General features: G+C 41.0%; 1 protein-coding gene across 1 annotated transcript in view; it reads left to right on the plus strand.

Moving 5' to 3' along the window:
- Positions 1 to 6,164: 6,164 nt before the first annotated feature.
- Positions 6,165 to 19,733, plus strand: part of map1b (microtubule-associated protein 1B) — a 44,280-nt gene continuing 30,711 nt past the window's right edge. The window contains exons 1-2 of the mRNA XM_076988297.1: positions 6,165 to 6,521; positions 8,566 to 8,667. Of these exons, the coding sequence (XP_076844412.1) occupies positions 6,329 to 6,521; positions 8,566 to 8,667 (295 nt within the window). The 5' untranslated portion in view covers positions 6,165 to 6,328. The remainder of the gene's footprint in view (positions 6,522 to 8,565; positions 8,668 to 19,733) is intronic.

Genomic DNA, 19,733 nt, shown 5'->3' on the forward strand with positions numbered 1-19,733 from the left:
GCGCAACGCTCATTACGCAAAGGTTCCGCTTCGCCACTATCTCTCTTCGATTCATATCAGGACAGAACTGAATACAGGCAAATTAATACGCCAAAATTTAAACAAAATGTAATTTGCTCACTTCTTCCCTTGAAGACAGTATAAATTGCATGTAACAAATGCTTAAGTATCACAAAACACAAAATAATGTGGGGACATTTTTAGGGGCATCACACAGAGGTAAAGAAAAAGTGGTCAGATTTTAAAGTCGATGCAAAAAAGAGAATTGCTTTGCACAGAAAGAGTGTAACTGCAACTTGAGGGGGAAAGGCTACACCTGCACCCTCTCATTTTCATGAGAGGATGGCATCAATAATTGGGGAGCCCCTGTTAAGTGGAGTTGTGAGTGAGAAGGAGGGTGACAGACTTGGCTGATGAACACTTGAACACTGCACAGAATAAACAGGTAACACACTATATATATATATATATATAAACACACACACACACACACTACCGTTCAAAGGTTTGGGGTCACCTAGACAATTTTGTGTTTTGCCCTGAAATGTCATACTTTTATTTATCAAATGAGTTGCAAAATGAATTGAAATATAGTCCAGACATTGACAAGGTAGAAATAATGTTGTTTTTTTTTTATAATTTTGTACTTTAAACTTTGCTTTCGTCAAATGCTCCCTTAGCAGCAATTACAGCATTGCAGACCTTTGGCATTCTAGCTGTTAATTTGCTGAGGTAATCTGGAGAAATTTCACCCCATGCTTCCAGAAGCCGCACAAGTTTGATTGGGTTAATGGGCACTTTTTTTGTACCATACGGTCAAGATGCTCCCGCAACAGCTCAATGGGGTTGAGATCTGGTGACTGCGCTGGCCACTCCATTACCGATAAAACACCAGCTGCCTGCTTCTTCTCTAAATAGTTTGTGCATAATTTGGAGGTGTGCTTTGGGTCATTGTCCTGTTGCAGGATGAAATTGGCTCCAATCAAGTGCTGTCCACAGGGTATGGCATGGTGTTGCAAAATGGAGTGATAGCCTTCCTTATTCAAAATCCCTTTTACCTTGTTCAAATCTCCCACTTTACCAGCACCAAAGCAACCCCAGACCATCACATTACCTCCACCATGTTTGACAGATGGTGTCAGGCACTCATCCAGCATCTTTTCAGTTCTGCGTCTCACAAATGTCCGTCTGTGTGATCCAAACACCTCAAACTTTGATTCGTCTGTCCATAACACTTTTTTTCAATCTTCCTCTGTCCAATGTGTGTGTTCTTTTGCCCATATTAATCTTTTTATTTTATTAGCCAGATATGGCTTTTTCGTTGCCACTCTGCCCTGAAGGCCAGCATCCCGGAGTCACCTCTTCACTGTAGATGTTGACACTGGCGTTTTGCGGGTACTATTTAATGAAGCTGCCAGTTGAGGACCTGTGAGGCGTCGATTTCTCAAACATGAGACTCTAATGTACTTGTCTTCTTGCTCAGTTGTGCAGCGGGGCCTACCACTTCTCCTTTTACTCTGGTTAGAGCCTGTCTGTGCTCTCCTCTGAAGGGAGTAGTACACACCATTGTAGGAAATCTTCAGTTTCTTGGCAATGTCTCGCATGGAATAGCCTTAATTTCTCAGAACAAGAATAGACTGTCGAGTTTCAATTGAAAGTAGTTTTTTTCTGGCCATTTTGTGAGTTTAATCGAACCAACAATTGTAATGCTCCAGATTCTCAACTAGCTTAAAGGAAGGTCAGTTTTATAGCTTCTCTAATCAGCAAAACTGTTTTCAGCTGTGCTAACCTACTGGCACAAGGGTTTTCAAGGGTTTTCTAAATATCCAATAGCCTCCTTACAGAGTTAGCAAACACAATGTATCATTAGAACACTGGAGTGATGGTTGTTGGAAATGGGTCTCCATACATCTATGTAGATATTGCATTAAAAACCAGACGTTTACAGCTAGAATAGTCATTTACCACATTAATAATGTATAGAGTGTATTTTTGATGCATTTAATGTTAGCTAAATTGAAAAAAAAAGCTTTTCTTTCAAAAATAAGAACATTTCTAAGTGACCCCAAACTTTTGAACGGTAGTGTATATATATATTAGTGGTGGGACTTTAACGCGTTAATTTCGATTAATTAATTACAGGAAAATTAATGCACTAAAAAAATTAACGCATTTTAACACATTTAACGCATTTAAGAACGAGGTTACGAAGTACTTAGCACTAAGAACGTTTTGGGAAACTCACCCCAGAAAGACAATGACAATGTGGAAGAAAATCCAGCAGCTGTATGATGAGGGAAGGGAAGTAAAACAGGTTATTGTGAAGAGTGCCACAAATGTGGCTCCGACTGGGGATCACTGATTCTTAGAATTGTTTATTGAACTATTTAACTGCCTTATTTAAAGAGAGGACTATGGATGTTGAGAGTGGCCATGAAGCTGAAGACTGCCAACCCGGCCCCTTCAGCGTCTCCGGTGCCCCACGTACCCCCTTCGGCGTCTCCGGTGCCCCACGTACCCCCTTCGGCATCTCCGGTGCCCCACGTGCCCCCAGCAGAGGCCGCGTTCTCACAGAAGCTGTGCTGCAAACACAATTCAGCACAATTGCAGCAATTGACAGGCTAACAACTGAGATGCGAGAAATAAAGGGGGTACTATCTGAAATATCAAGCACATTAAAAGGAATTGTTAAAAAATACCTTTGCGTTTATCTTCAGTTATTTATAATTGAAGTATCACATTCTCGCGCAGTTTGGCCACTTGGGAATTAAGAGAGTCTGGGTGTGGATCTGCTTCAGGGTCCTCGGGTTGGTTGGCAGCTAACAGGGGATGGCCATTCTTCTATATTGTGTAGTACAGCACATGCTCTCACAATCTGGCAAACTTTTTCTGGCCGGTAAAGCGGTCTACCACCTGATGTATCTAAACAATGCCATCGGCCTTATAGCAGCCCGATGGTGCGCTCCACAACAGAGCGCCACAGAGCGTGTGCGTCATTGTAGCGTCTTTGTTCTCTGCTCTGTGGGTTTAGGAATGGAGTGAGAAGCCAGCGCTGAAGGGGATAGCCACTGTCGCCTATAAAAATGGTGCAGAAATAAGGCTGCTAATAGATTATTGCACGTACACTGAAAAAACAATCCATTGGCAAAAACTACACAAAATATGTTATATATAAACGTATATGCATATTTGAAAGAAAAAAAAATCTGCCAATGGGGTAAGCAAATTTTTCTTAGTATATGCAATATCAAAATCTCAAAATGACCAGTAAGTTTTTACTTACCAAGAAGCCAACCATCCGATACAGCTCCATTTTCAAGCCAGTTTCCTACACTACTATTCCTCAGAATAAAGGAATCATGTGTTGAACCAGGACATCGAGCAACCACATTGGTTAAAACCATGGTCGCATCACAAATAACCTGTACGTTTATAGAATGAAACTGCTTTCGGTTGATGAAAGCAGCTTCATTCTGGCTCGGCGCTCTTATAGCAACATGAGTGCAGTCAATTGCTCCGATTACATTGGGGAAACCGGCCACTGCTGCAAATTGCGCTTTGATTTGAGCCTGTTCATTTGCAGTGTAAGGAAATCTGATGTACCGACTTGTCAATCTGATTATGCCAACTAATACAACTGGCATTATGGAGCTTAAAGATGGTTGAGAGATTCCTGACCTGTCTGCTAATTCTCCCTGAAAACTACCTGTCGCCAGGAATCCAAGGGTTGTTAGTACCTGTAAGTGGACATGTACAGCCCGGTTCCGTAACGTGGGTCTCTGTAAATCTGTCCCCAACTCAACACACAGTTCCATGAGAATGGCTCTTGGAAACCTAAATTCATTAACCAGTCATCATCATTCGCAAAAAAAATCTTCTTGATCTCTGAAAACACGTTGTCGCCATATTTGTCGGTTGGCTAGGTCTTCAAGTAATGCCAAAAACGCCATTATGACAGACAGTGCTTCACTCTTTTCTGCCTATTTATAAAGCTGCTATTTTATGCCATTACGTACAGCTGTTTATGCTCGTAATTATATGTAACTATTATCAGCCCTTAACATCTTTCCTCTCTCTTTATTATACAGTATAATTTGTTGCAATAATAATAATAATGATGAATAGCACCTTTAGATTTTAAAACTGTGAGACAAAACAGATAATACATATACATTTTAAATAAACTACAGCGTGAAATACACAAGTTAGTAGAAAGATAATGGTACATATACATATAATGCAGAATAAGATACATACATAAACTATACATGCAGACCAAAAACATAATTGAACAAGTGATGCTTAATTTTCCTTAATCTTCCGTCCTTACTCTTGATTTATGCACTATTAACTAATAAGCGGAAGAAATGAAGGCTTGTGCATTTACTTGCAATTCCCTACCTTACCACATGGATGTCACTAATTCCCGCTCTCTCCGCAATCTTTTGAAGGGATACAGATGCCTCAAACTTTGCTTAAATATATGCTCGTTTTCACGCCAAGTATTTTTTTATAAATCACAGATCTTACGTGAGATGATGCGTACGCACATTTCAGGCCCCTTTTTGTGCATACGCACCCTTTATAAATGAGGCCCCTGGACTTGGACAGGTATCTGTTGTATCTGGCTTGCACTGCATTCTGTATTGGCTCTCTCAATGGAGTCATGAGGCAGATGGGTGAAGCCAGACAGGGAAAACCTCCACTTTTTGACAAGGGAAAAATGCACTAAGCCAGGTAAGCCCATGAAATATGTTCAGGAAAAGGCCTCTGTGGTCATGGATGGCCTGCAGCTGAATGTGTTTTGTATTAAATAAGTTATCTGCGCTATCTGAACATGGCGCAGTGATACTGCCACATGAGAGAGAGTGGGTGGGTCCAGCCAGATGGCAGAAGCACTGATGTCCTTCAGCTCAGCAGAAGAAGGAAAGTGGACCACTCTTTTGAAAATGAACCTCTTCAGCAGTGGACAGCATCATGCACTGTTGTTTCGGGGCACTGGTGAGCCAATAAAGAAGAATGTCCACCTCCAGGGCCTTTGCCCAGCTGTGATGGTACTCCTCCGGGAGAGCATGGACAAGGGAGTTGACAGTAGTTTGTGACAGCTCTGCATCACTGAAGTACAGACGAAGGACAGGTGTACTGACATTAAGATGACAGTAATGTTCTCTCCTGTCAACCTGTATGAAGGGGTTAAACAATAGGAATTGGTGATATGTTTAGAAGGTGTATCTTCAATAAATTAGGGTTTGAAATAGTTGTCTTCATTATTATTCATTATTATTTTTGCAAAAAGAAATCTTATTCATATATGAAATTTTACATTTCATGTGTATTTTTGGGGGGGTGGGTTTTATTTGATTGTTTTTTTGCTAAATCAAAAAAAGTCAACTAAGAGCTCCCAGACCAGCGGAATCTGTCCATTGGCTGCCAGCCGGATGTGACATCAGAAAAAGATGGATAACCTGTACTGTGCTATGGTCACATCACCAGAAAGCTACAGAAATCTCTGCACCTATGCAGTAGACGAGAGAGCTCTCCCATATTTACGAGTAATATTTTAGAAGATATTTTGTAAACAGAAATGCCAGCATTACAACAAAATGCAATCTCGAAGTGTCTGAGAGATGGCATTACATAATACTCCAGGCACTTATGTTCTTTAGGCACTGTGTCTTTATGTTGCACCATGGTCCTGGAGGAACATTGTTTCATTTAACTGTGTACTCTGTATTTGAAAGTATTTGAAATTACAATAAAAAACGTCTTGAACCTCTTAATGTAAGGTAAATGTGTCATTTATTTAATTTTATTTAACTTAAGGTTTGTGTAAGGGGCATCTCAGATAAAATGGTTCTACTATGACATTGAGCTTGTTATTGCTATTGATATTATGAAAAGCATTTGCACACCCGGGCGTTTGTTTATGTGCGCCAGGTCAGCAACTAATTAGCCTTTACTCTGACTACGCTGTGGAGTCTAACTAGATTGCTGGATAACAATGTAATGATTGAAGTCATTCAGGTGAAAGAGTACCATGAAAGCACCACGAAAGATCTGATTATTTGCTGGATTAATTAGCTTCCGGGGACTTTGGTGTTTGGCAGATGACATCAGCAACATTATGAACCGAGCACGCGCACACACAGGTCCCTGATGCGCACCTCTCTCGTCTCTACATCCTTACCACCATGACACGCCGTCGGGTGGTATAAAAGCCCGACCACTCCTACAGCGCCCCACTGTTCGACTGCTGTCACCGGATAACTTCAGGTTACCGGACAGGGGGAGTGCGCGAGTGGTTGTGTGAATGTGAGTGTCTGAGAGAATGGCGACGCTCATGGCATCGGTAGACACCACAGAAGCATTTTGCGGTGACAGCGGGACCAGAACAGGGAATGTGGCATCGCCCACGGCGTCAACCCACGTCTTCGACGACGGTAAATTTTACCTGTTAGTGGTCGTTGGGGAGTTGGTAACTACCGAGCATCTGAAGAATGCCATTACGGACATAGAAAAAGGTAAGGTTTCAGTTTTTCTGGTGTTTTGCGCGTTGGACATGATACATTGCAAGAGTTCAACGTTTGATAAAAACTAGAGTCATTTGTAATTGACATATAACTATGCCTATATTTGGACTTTGAGATATTTCAGATGGGCACAGACGGATCAATCAAATGTTTCCTCCGCTGCTACCTAACCTTTATTTAACGATTTGCGGTCAGACAATGTTAATTTAATTTAGTCATTTAAATGAGAATATGCGTATTTATATGATACGCATATGATAAATATGATCATTTCTTTCTGTTGAGCATTATTCATTTTGATTCATTTGCGGTTTTTAACTGTAAGTTAATGGAAATCCATACGCAGCCCCTCCCTAATGTAAATCAGCGAGATTGTTGCACCTCTTGTTAAGACTATATTATCACGTCAACCTTTGCCACTCTTTTCCCCAATATTCATGGGCAATTTGTTTTTATTTGGTTTCATTTCAGTGAAAGATCCAGACGTGACGCACGTACGGTGCTTCTCTTCAATGAATTTGGTTGATACAACAATTATGGTGTCACTGACCTTACACACACACACACACACACACACACACACACACACATATATATATATATATATATATATATATATATATATATATATATATATATATATATATATAGAGCATAGTGACACCTCGCTTCTGCGTGCTCTAGTTTTGGCGCAAGAGCTTTTGTTTCTCCTCTAGACTGGCTACATGGTTATTATGATATATACATTATAATTCATTATTTATCGAAATTACATTTTCCCCAAATTCAAAATGAGAAGACATAGTCCTGTTCGACGTTTTTAGTTGAGCTATGCGTTGTTATTATGGTTTAAGAATATGTATTAGAAGACATAGTTCTATTCGACGTTTTGAAGTGAGCGAAGTTTGTGATTCTGTATAGACGGCAGTATTGTTTACTCTACGTGAAGGACTTAGGATGATTTTCATCATTCACAGCTCTCCTCTTTTTTCTCTACCGGCTTGTAGGCGTGGCCCGAACCGCACTGCGGTCCCTACGGAAAGTCACGAGGGCACGTTATTAAAGGCAAAAGGGCGTTTCGGTTTCTAGCACTGACATCTCGAAACTTAATCACGTGACAATGATCCAGCAAAATACAAACACAGATTACTTTAACCATAATGGTTGAACATGCACAAAATAGCAACAAGGCATCTTGTGTTCAACCTTCTATCTTTTTCTGTAATTCAAATTCCCATAAAACATCTTCCTGATTTTATGAGGTATATTTTCTATTTTCATAAATTCTATTTTCATGTAAAAAAAATCCATGCATCACTGGCAAAATGTCATTGACATATTTTGAAGAAAATATTAATCTGTGTGTGTGTGTGTGTGCGTGCGTATGTGAGTGCATGTACACAGTCACATGAGACAGTGTGCCTGTGACCATGGCTGTGTCAGAAACGGGACAGTAATTTGGTGGGGATTTTAGGCTATATTATTAAGATGATGGATGATAATAATAATAATAATAATAATAATAATAATAATAATAATAATAATTAATCATCATCATAAGAAACAAGTAGCAAGTAAATACCTATAGGTAATCATTGTTACATTTTATGAGACTAACAGTGTTTTGGTTTAGGCTATAAAAAAAAAAAAAAAACAGAAATAAGCTTCCGGGTCAAATTACATTAAGCTTCGACTATGTCATCAAAATCATTTAGTGTAAAGCAGGGGCGAGGCTAGGGTATTTTTAGTGGTGCTAGAGCACCACCGTGAAGTTGCTTAGCACCCCCTGGCTCAACACATTTTTTAAATATTATATTATGCAAAAAACTTGCTCTGCACCTGCGCAATACTTTGGTATTGTACCTCTGTGAGCACTGGGGGCTGGGCACCCCTAAAGACCAGATCCTAAAATCGCCCCTGGTGTAAAGTATCCAAAACCACCCCTGATTAAACAGAGATATACAAGTTCAGTAACTGATAAGGAATGATGCATATAATTTGCATTCTTTTTCTTATTTGCTTCTCTGATTTATAGGAATCCGTACATGGGATACCAACCTCATTGACTGCAACTTGGACCAGGAGCTGAAGCTTTTTGTTTCTCGGCACTCTGCCAAGTTTTCTGCCGAAGTGCGAGGTAAGGTCTCAGCATCAGCTGACACGTTTTCCAGGCCATTTATGACAATAAATTATCTAAATATTTAAAAGCTAAAGTTGAAACTACAGACCTAGTTATACAGGATATATCATATTTATATGTATAAAAAAGTCAAAATTGAGAAGTAAAAAAAAATCTGTAAGGTACTTTATTGCTATGTAATGCAAATCTAACATTCAACTAGAACAACACCCCCTTCCCACCTACATGTTTCTTCTGAAGTATATAAAAAAAATAGAAGGTTATGGTACCAAAATAAAGTTTCAAACATTCTGTGCTCCACCTGGGTCTTACTCAATGAAAAAGAATATGTAGATGCCTGTTGCTTATACACAAACCCTAACCCTAACCCTAACCATAAATCTTTTTTTGTCAAGAGAATCCATCCCTTGTTAATCTTGCTGGGAAAACAACATGATAATTTAACACTAGAACTACCAAACCCTCGTCTTTAGACAGACTCCCTACTAGACTCCCAACTTATGTCAAATGACATAAGTCTCTTGCTCTCTTGGTAGGTGTGATTAGCCCTTCTTACCCCCAGTGTTATGTAAATGAGGCATGTGTCAGCTGTTGCTGTTGACACACCTTTCAATACACACCTTTGGCTGCCTCATGAGACTGCAAGCTCTCTTGCAAGAAGTCTGCTCATCTCAGGATATGTTTGAGATTTGATTTGAGAAAGGTTGAAATAATGTGAAATCGACACAAACATAATATTTGAATTATAGTGGCATATTGAATATTCAAAATAGCTCTGATTTTTGTTTTTTTTTACCTTATTTGAAATAGTTTTTGTCTTTTGAAAAACTGCGACTAGGTAAAGATATGTTTACATAAATTTATACAAAAAAACCCTCAGCTACTTTAAATAGAATAATAATCTTCACCCCCCCCCCACCCCATCTTTGGAGGTCAAATTTATTTTTATGTAAGGATCAGAAAACAACAATTCTGTACCACCACCCTCACCACACAGAGAGTAGCCTGTTCAGCCATACCACTCTTATGAAAATGAGGCCATTACATTGATCCTAAATGTAGGAGTACTGTGTGTGTTTGTATGGGGAGGGGTGGAGGTGGGAATATGCAGGTCCAGAAGAAATGGTCCTCTGGAACAAGGTGAAGGTGAATTGGTGAAGCCACCCCCCACACAAAAAAAGTCAACATTGCCAGAAATTTATATTCAAGTTAGCTTTATTGGTATATAGGTGTATATATAGGTGTATATATAAATACACCTATGAATATTCTGCACACACCTGGCACTGCCACATCATCTCCTTTCTGCACTTGCCACATGTGAACCTATCACAAGACACACAACGATTAGTGGCACGGTTACTCTTGCAACAACGCCTGACCTGGCACCATGCCCTTTTCCCTGTGTCAGGTGTGGGTGGTTGCTGCTGCTGAGCCTTTTCCTTGGCCACCTCCTTGGCTGCCACATGAGCCTGTGCAAGCTCTTCTGTAAGGTTCACCAAAAACTCTGACCGTCTCTCCTTTACCCCAGTGCATGCTTGAAAAAGCACATAGGCATTCAGTGCTGCAATGTCAATCATATTATAAAACACAGCGACTGGCCAACGCCGTGTTACTGAACGTACACTGAACTTTCGTACCATCTGGTCCATTTATATCCACACCACATTTTAGAGTGTTGTAGTCAGTGATTGTGTTGGGCTTTTTTTCCCTGCGTGTCCCCAGTCTCCACCGTACTGTGCATGGTACTGAGGATGCAGACAGTCTTTCTTCGTTTGGGTGCGTAAACGGTCAGTGTGGCACCAGAGGTTGAAAACACATGTGTGCTGAATTCCTCATGGTCCAAAGTCTTTTTGGCAGAGTCTGGAAGCTCACGACGAATCCTGTTTACTGTGCCAAGGAGGGTGGTCTTCCGGCCCAGCAATCGTTTTGCTGGTGACAGTGAGGTGAAAAAATTGTCTGTGGTAACAGCTCTACCTTTGTCCATAAATGGTTCCATGAGCTTCATCACCACATTTTTCGATAGTCTTTCCCCTGTGGGACGACTGGAGTCTTTGCCAAGGTATGGGATGATGTTGGATACGTACTTGATTTTCAGGTCACATGCCACCCAGAACTTTATCCCAAACTTGTCAGGTTTTGTGGCTATATACTGAAGAAAACAGCAACGGGTCTTGGATGGAAAAAGTTGTTCATCTATGGTGATATGCCTTCCTAGGTTGTACGAAGTGATGCAGTTGCCAACGAAAGATTTCCAAACATTAGAAATTGCAGCAAACCGGTCAGTTGCAGCTCGTTCAAGGCGTGTGTCCTTGTCGTCAAAGCGTAGGTGCCGCATGATGTCCTGGAAGCGGTTTTGCGACATTATCTTCATGATGGAGGGCACTCCCAGTTTTGCAGACCATGAGTCATGCACCGCTGGAAGGCGGACAACCCCTCGCAGGATGAGGATGGCAATGAACGCCATTAGTTCAGGGAGGGCCATGATCCCTGCATGCTGGACAGTGCACTCCTGTATGGTCTGAAGTATGTCCAAAGAAATGAAACAGAGGAAACTTTGCAAGCGACTAGTCACTTTTCTTCTGGCAAAAGCAGTTGGCTCTCCGTTCATGGGATGGCGTTCAGCTGGGCTGTGATGTCTTCCATTATGTCTTCCAATCTGTTCCTCACGCCACACTGTGCCATCTTTTGCCGTCTCCATTAGCCGCTCGTGCGTCTCCATGCGACCTCTCCTTTCTGGAGGTGCTGAAGTCTCGTCATCTACAGGGCCAAATGTTTGAGATTTGATTAGTGAAAGGTTGAAATAATGTGAAATTGACACAAACATAATTTTTGAGGCAATTTAGGAAATCTCACACTGCAGAAATAGTTTTTGTCTTTTGAAAAACTGCCACTAGGTAAAGACATTTTTACATACATTTATACAACAAAATATTGGGTGCTATACTTTTTTAAGCAAAAAGGTGTTGTGCTACCTTTTCAGGATATAAAAAAGTGTTGGAGTTGGAAATAGATGTTTTTGAGCAGTGTAATATGGACAGACAAAAACAACCTTTCAGGCAACATTTTATATGTCACTGTCACATAGCTAGTATTAGCATTATGAAACGGTGTGTATTTTTATTTATATTTGTTGGTAATGTCTGTTGACTGTCCTGATGCCTCTGACATATAGGCTCTGTATCGCGGGGATAGAGGCGGCCGGAAGCCGAGGTTGTATGTTGTGCTCTTTATTCTCCTTAAGTGGCAAGCGAACAAAAGCAACCAGCCAAAGTCATACGCATAAACAAAGAAACAGGCTTAGCAGGTCCTTAGCACACAAAGTACTAAGAGTGGGTCCAGTGATGAGCAGCTCTCTCTCGGATGAATGTGCAGCACTGGACAGCGCGACCTGTGGGCTTAAAAAGGTGAAACACGTAATAAGACACAGGTGTTAGTGTTGCGATGATTGGGACCATGGAGTGGTTTAGTGCTACAGGGAGTGTGCTGTGTGGGCGTGTAAGTGGTTTAGTGCTACAGGGAGTGTGCTGTGTGGGCGTGTAAGTGGTTTAGTGCTACAGGGAGTGTGCTGTGTGGGCGTGTAAGTGGTTTAGTGCTACAGGGAGTGTGCTGTGTGGGCGTGTAAGTGGTTTAGTGCTACAGGGAGTGTGCTGTGTGGGCGTGTAAGTGGTTTAGTGCTACAGGGAGTGTGCTGTGTGGGCGTGTAAGTGGTTTAGTGCTACAGGGAGTGTGCTGTGTGGGCGTGTAAGTGGTTTAGTGCTACAGGGAGTGTGCTGTGTGGGCGTGTAAGTGGTTTAGTGCTACAGGGAGTGTGCTGTGTGGGCGTGTAAGTGGTTTAGTGCTACAGGGAGTGTGCTGTGTGGGCGTGTAAGTGGTTTAGTGCTACAGGGAGTGTGCTGTGTGGGCGTGTAAGTGGTTTAGTGCTACAGGGAGTGTGCTGTGTGGGCATTTTGGGCAAAGTACCAAAATCCAGATGCAAGCACTGGGGGGATCGTTCCTTTTCTGTGGCTGGTCCAATGGCCTGGAATTGTCTTCCCTTAGAGTTGCGTTCCATCTCTGACCTGATTCTGTTTAAGGCCAAACTAAAGACCTATTTATTCAAAAAGGCCTTTTTGCCAATGTTTTATTTTGTTTATAATCTTACAGGTTTATTCATTACAGCTGTAGTTAATCTCTAGTTTTTCATTACATCGCTAATTTACAGTGAGGAAAATAAGTATTTGAACACCCTGCAACTTTGCAAGTTGTCCCACTTATAAATCATGGAGGGATTTGGATCTTGGGTGCAGGTCCAGTGTGAGAGACATTTGAACACCTGTGAAAATCAATGTTAATAACAACGCTAATAAAAATCAATGTTTGTTTGCAATTACAGAGGTCAAACATTTTCTGTAGTTTTTCACCAGGTTTGCACACACTGCAGCAGGGATTTTGGTCCATTCCTGCACACAGATCTTCCTCTTAGTCAGAATTTAGAAGCACTTTGCTTGCACAGCTGATGAAATACTTTTCTTTAAAACATCCTGTTTCTCTGGAAACATTGTGTATTTACCATTTGCATGTGGGATTCCAGGGCGGCATGTGGTGTGGTGGTTAGCACTGTCGCCTCACAGCAAGGCGGTCTGGGTTCGATTCTCGGTCTGGGCTGCTCTGGGTGGAGTTTGCATGTTCTCCCTGTGCCTGCGTGGGTTTCCTCCGGGTACTCCGGTTTCCTCCCACAGTCCAAAGACGTGCGTGTTAGGTTGATTGATCACTCTAAATAGTTTTTCACCAGGTTTGCACACACTGCAGCAGGGATTTTGGTCCATTCCTGCACACAGATCTTCCTCTTAGTCAGAATTTAGAAGCACTTTGCTTGCACAGCTGATGAAATACTTTTCTTTAAAACATCCTGTTTCTCTGGAAACATTGTGTATTTACCATTTGCATGTGGGATTCCAGGGCGGCATGTGGTGTGGTGGTTAGCACTGTCGCCTCACAGCAAGGCGGTCTGGGTTCGATTCTCGGTCTGGGCTGCTCTGGGTGGAGTTTGCATGTTCTCCCTGTGCCTGCGTGGGTTTCCTCCGGGTACTCCGGTTTCCTCCCACAGTCCAAAGACGTGCGTGTTAGGTTGATTGATCACTCTAAATTGCCCGTAGGTGTGAGTGCGTGCGTGTGTGTTGGTCATGCGGTGGACTGGCGACCTGCCCATGGTGTACCCTGCCTTCGCCCGGAGTTGCTGGGATTGGCTCCAGCCCCCCCCGTGACCCCGACTAGCAGGATTAAGCGGTTCAGAGGATGGATGGATGGATGTGGGATTCCAATGTACTTGTAGCTAACTTCAACATATGATGTTACCTTGTTACCTTCTGGTAGGTTAACCAACCTCATTTCTAGCTACTTTCCCTCTTCTAATGAACCAACTTATTCTGTCTGAATATCCTGGTGAGATGGATTAGTGATTTGGTGTCTCTTTCACTTCTGGCATTAAGTTTGATGTCATCCATGTAGAGGAGGTAGCTGATGGTAACTACACTGTATCTATATCCACTCACTGAGGGGGTTCAGGCATGAATACTCCTGTTGATGTTATACAGCCCCAGGCATTCCAGGATCCATGCATTGGGCACTAACTCGTTCTGTGTTTCTTGTTGTAAAGCCAGGTGAGTCACGGGTTGGTCTGTCTTTTCTTAGTTTCAAGCGAATGTTTTATCTATTCACCAGTAGCAGTTCTCTGGTGTTTTTGACAGTGTCCCGGTTGGACCCAGGCGCGTTCCTCCGGTCGCCACTAGGAGGAGCCTGCGAGCTAGGCCTGGGGGCAATCAGGTGCAATAGGCTACAGGTGTTTGTAGCCTACTTAGAGCGAGCAACTTCAGCAGCTCATTGCTGAAGTTGTTTGTTGTCGTTTCGCTCACAGCCTAAGCCATTTTCTCTCGCCTTCGTGCATTTCTGCGTTTCATTCGCCTGTTTTCGTTTTTCTTTTTTTCTCCCTGAGCGTTCTCAGGCTCTCTCTCTCTTGCTGTTTTCTTCCCTGCTTTTCTCTCTGTTCTATGTCAGATTGTCTACCAGTGTTCTGGTCAACAGACTGACAGGTAACCAGGTAGAAGTTCTAGGTCTTGTTACCTAAACTTCATTTCTCCTCCCCCAATTCTTATTTGCTCCCTGACACGTCGAGCCGTTCTCCGTGTAGTTTTGGTTTTCCCCGTCTTTTACTGCAGCGACGCATTGATTTCTATTCCGCGTGTTTTTTGTTTGTTATTGAAATACCTGGGTTTATCGCACGTCGAGATTCCTCCGTGTCGTTCAGCTATTTATCCCTTCGGGGTTTTTGTTTTCGTTTTCCCGCATTCACAGAGGTTTCAGTTGGCTGTTTTTTGCCATTCGTTTTTAGGGATTTGCACTTGAGTCCTAATCACATTAAAACCAGCGCGTCACCGCTGTGTCCGGAGGCGGCGCATTACTGTGACGGGCAGGGTGAGCAACTTAAAAAGGAAGCGATCACGCCAAGTCTCAGGGAAAGAGGATGGTTTAATAGAAAGTGTGCAAACCAAAAACCCGTGCATTGTTCCAAATGTAGGAAATAATAACCAGCAGTCAACTGGTACAAAGACAAGACATATATAGACGAACAAACGACCCTCAGGTGAGACGGATCACGGGTCCCGCCCACCTGAGGGACGAACATCACCTGACCAAAAACAGGACTGCTGCCGCTGTAACCGGGGGCGACCGGTAGGGGGCCCCCCCACAACGTGACAGTTACAGACAGTGCTTTTCTGTTCCCCACCAATGTATTTAAAGCAAGCTTAATAGGCCAACTTGTAGCCATTTCCTTGCATAGAATATAATAATTGTGATAGACTGAAATGCTATTATGAGATTTAATTAAATATTGGGAACATATCAGCTAATGCTAAATAATTCAATATACATTTTTGTTGACACTTCATGTGGTATATGCGATGTAATTACTTCAAAAGAAATACTAGGCTAACTATACTAGGCTATTATACTAGGCTAATTACACATAAACAAAAATGTTGTAATGCCGTGCTTAAAACCAGCACGAGTGAAATTAGCGGCCTCTGTCCTTTTTGAGGTAGAACTGCACGTGAGTTTTGAGTTAAGAAATACTTAGTGAGAATATTCTTAAGTTATGAATGACTATAAGTACGACGTAAGTTCCGAAGAGTTTCTGGAAACACTTGTAAATTTAAGAATATTCGTACAAATGAGGTTACGATGATCTGCACCCCAGGTCATAACACATAATGTATACTCCAAACTAAAGGATGATTTCTAAGTGAGAGCTCTATTATGTTCTCTGAAGGGATGCATCAACTAAGAGGTCTAATTTGCATTGTCTACTGCAGTACATGATGAATCAATAGCCTCTATGGCTGAATGTTATGGCTGATCTATTTATTCTTGTATCTGTTGTATATTACTTCAGTACTTTGTATTACTTTTGTAAAGTTGTTATAAATAAAAACATCTATTATCTATCATACTGTGTGTATATATATATATATATATATATATATATATATATATATATATATATATATATATATATATATATATATATTAGTGGTGAGCCGTTAACGGCGTTAGTTAATTTGATACTCTTATTGGGCGATATAAAAATTATTGCCGTTAATCTATTCTTAAAGTTGGGTTGGGAACTGGGTCAAAATGGGTAAGCAAACTATGATGACTTTCAACTTGATAGTTAAGCTCGGCTGTATTCCTAACCAAATTGCACAGTAGGGGCGAGAACGAGTTTTCAAATTTGTGAATTACAAATCGTTCGTGTGTTTACATGGATGCAGCCACGAAGTCGCCAGGTTTGCTTCATGGAAAATTCATTTTTAGGAACGTAAAGTGTTACCGGAGCGGAGCTCGGAGCGGTCGTTTTCTGCATGGTCCTAGCGCTAGATTCGTCGCTATTTAAATATTTCTTTTTAACCGTTAAAACTGCAGAGGACCAAAAAAAAGTGAAAAAGTGCCCCCCCAAATTACGTCCATGAGGTTAAATGTACTAAATGTTGGCTTACATTTCAAATATCATGTTTAGCTGAATAAACATGTTATTTAATGTACAGTATGTAGGCTTACAAATTCATGTTTAACTGAATAAACCGTTGAACACGAGTAGCCTACATTTTATTGAGCATGTTTTTTTTTCTTCAAGTATCAAAGTAGAACAGCTTTCTCAAGCAGTCATTGATGCATTTTGGAAACAGGAGATGAGTCCCTGGTCTAATGCACCCTCTGTATTAAGAAACCCTATCTCAAAAACTGACTTTTAGTCATTACTTGGGTAGCACGCATATGAGCCATTTTAATATAGATTAATCTAGATTAATTTCAAGATTTCAGTGAGATTAATCTAGATTTAAAAAATTATATATAATTATATATATATATATATATATATATATATATATATATATATATATATATATATATATATATATATATATTAGGGGTGGGACGCGATAAAAAAAATTATCGAATTAATTAGAAGCTTTGTAATTAATTAATCGAAATTAATCGCATTTTAATCACATTTCAATATTTCACATGACAAATATTATTTTAAGTTTGAATGATGAATGAATCAATGAACATAATCATAAACCTCAACATCTTGTTTATTTTTCCACCAGTCTACTACACAGACCAATAGATGAGTGCAGAAAACAGAGCAAACAGTTGTATGAGTTTTGCTCAGGATATTGGAAGAATAAGAAGAACTGAAGTAAATCAGAAGATGTTTTTAAATATCATTTTAGATGGTAGACTTTCTTTAATTTCCCAGGCCTCTGCCACAGGCATCTCCATAGTGCCTAGAAGTGGTCTTCAGCATGCTCAAAGCAAATGACTGGATCTTCCATTCATCATCTATAATATGAGCTGTCACACCAAGATAATTTTTGTTGCTAATAGAGGTCCAGTGATCCCCAGTCAGAGCCACATTTGTGGCACTCTTCACAATAACCTGTTTTACTTCCCTTTCTTCATCATACAGCTGCTGGATTTTCTTCAACATTGTCTTTCTGTACGGCAGTTCGTAACTTGCATCAGCTGACGCAATTTGCAGCACTTCTTGTAAAGCCTGGATTATACTTTCGCGAGTGACCGTAGCGCGCGACTCCGCCCACCTTGCGCGAACCTCCACAAACGGCGGAGACGTTTAAACTTGCCGCATCTTACTTAAGCCTTCGACCACAGAGAGCGGTCTACAGTCCACAGCAGTCCATCTCGCCAGTGAATTGGTCAATTTTGTTTCTTAATTTGAACCCCGACATGTGGTCGAGTGTTGACTGGCAACACTGCTCGTACTAGGAATACATTTAGCAGCTAAGTTATCATTACTGACCTGCGTGTTAGCCCCAACATGTTTTGCATTGAGGTGGTAACGAAGGGTGGAAGTGCTCCTGTGATAAGCAAACTCCTTCCTGCATAAAGTGCAAATAACACTACACTGTAAAAAACAGAACTTAAAATTGCTCGCCTTACTATGATTTTTAGTTTAGCTGAGCCAAAAATAATTAATTGCACCATAAACTATAACAAAGTAATTGGATCGGCTTACTTTATTGAGTTTCGTGCACAAATACTGTACAGTCTATAATGTAAAGAGAAATATATATTTATCATTATATTTTCATTGGTTAAGTCACTGTTTTTATTTACCCACTGAAATGGTCACCTTGGATGTCATCACAACAATTGCCCCCCCTGAGATATTTGTCAGAGGCCGCCACTGGTAATAGAACCTCTCAAATAAAACCAAAATTATGGAAATATAAGCCTGGAGATGAATCAATATGTAGGTCCAACTGTCTACTTCAGTTTGAGCCCTGAATGATCATTTTCCTATATGTACCACTTGAGATAACTAGTGTTGAAGTGTACTAGTACAATGTGCTAAAAATGAATGAAATCGTTTACATTTCTGCTGTATAAGGTTAACTCTGTTAATAATAAAGAATGAATTGCACCATAAACTATAACAAAGTAATTGGATCAGCTTACTTTATTGAGTTTCTTGTTAAAAGTTGATCTGACCTTACAACCTGCATTGTCAAAATATGCAAATTGTAGTTGAACCCAAGTTGGCCAGGGCAACTCCTCTGCACATGCTCAATTTGACTCCTTAGTTGAGAACAGGGCGGAGTTTGCAATTTCTGCCAGAATTGGACTCCAGACATCTTGAAATGGATTTCACCCGCGGAAAGCATCGACCTATGCTACTCTGAACTAAATATTAACGTCCAAATGTGTTTTGTCATTTGTCTTATATGACCCAACTTCAGTTAGCTATTCTTAGTATTGAATTTAGAGATTTATGTACATGTAGATGTAGATATACATTATCTGAACAAGATATTGTAGCGTCAGTCCAATGGGGGTGCCAGAGGGTGACGTCATTACCCATGAGCCCTTGCGGCTCCGGCCCTGTTATGCGTATTATGTGGTGTTTTTGTCCGTATAGTGCAGTGGTTCTCAAAACTTTTTCTATCATTCCCCACCTCAGAAGAAGGGGAAATTCCATGAACGGATGGCGAATGTAATTTGTTGACGGGGGGTGGGGGTGGCAAACATCCGGGGCTTATGAAAACCGAACAGGCATTAAAATGACAGGCTTAAGCCTGGTTTAAGCCTGGTTTATACTTGACGCGTCGCGAGCAAAAATGACGTAATCGTTGTGGCTCCGCCCGTGCGCGAGGGCCTTGCGCGCAGTCAATTCGCAAGGTCGTGCACCTCTCGAATTTTGTAAATTCGTGCGCACCGCTCCTCAGCGCAATGAACAAAGTCGTGTTTACAGGGTTCATACATCTTTATAAGGTGGAATTAAAGCACTTGTATGTCATTTTCAAGGTCCATTTCAATATTTCCCAGCACGTTAAACTTAAATAAGTTAAATATTTATACATATAATCGAAATGATTCGAAATAATTTGCTTTTTTATCACATTATTTAATGGTTGTTTATTGTCAAAACGCCCAATCTTAACGTCTTCACTTTCTCTCATGTTTCCTCCTGGAATTACAAGAGGCTCGTATTTGTTAAC

This window comes from Brachyhypopomus gauderio, unplaced genomic scaffold (genome assembly GCF_052324685.1).
Source record: "Brachyhypopomus gauderio isolate BG-103 unplaced genomic scaffold, BGAUD_0.2 sc61, whole genome shotgun sequence".
NCBI classification, from domain to species: Eukaryota; Metazoa; Chordata; class Actinopteri; order Gymnotiformes; family Hypopomidae; genus Brachyhypopomus; species Brachyhypopomus gauderio.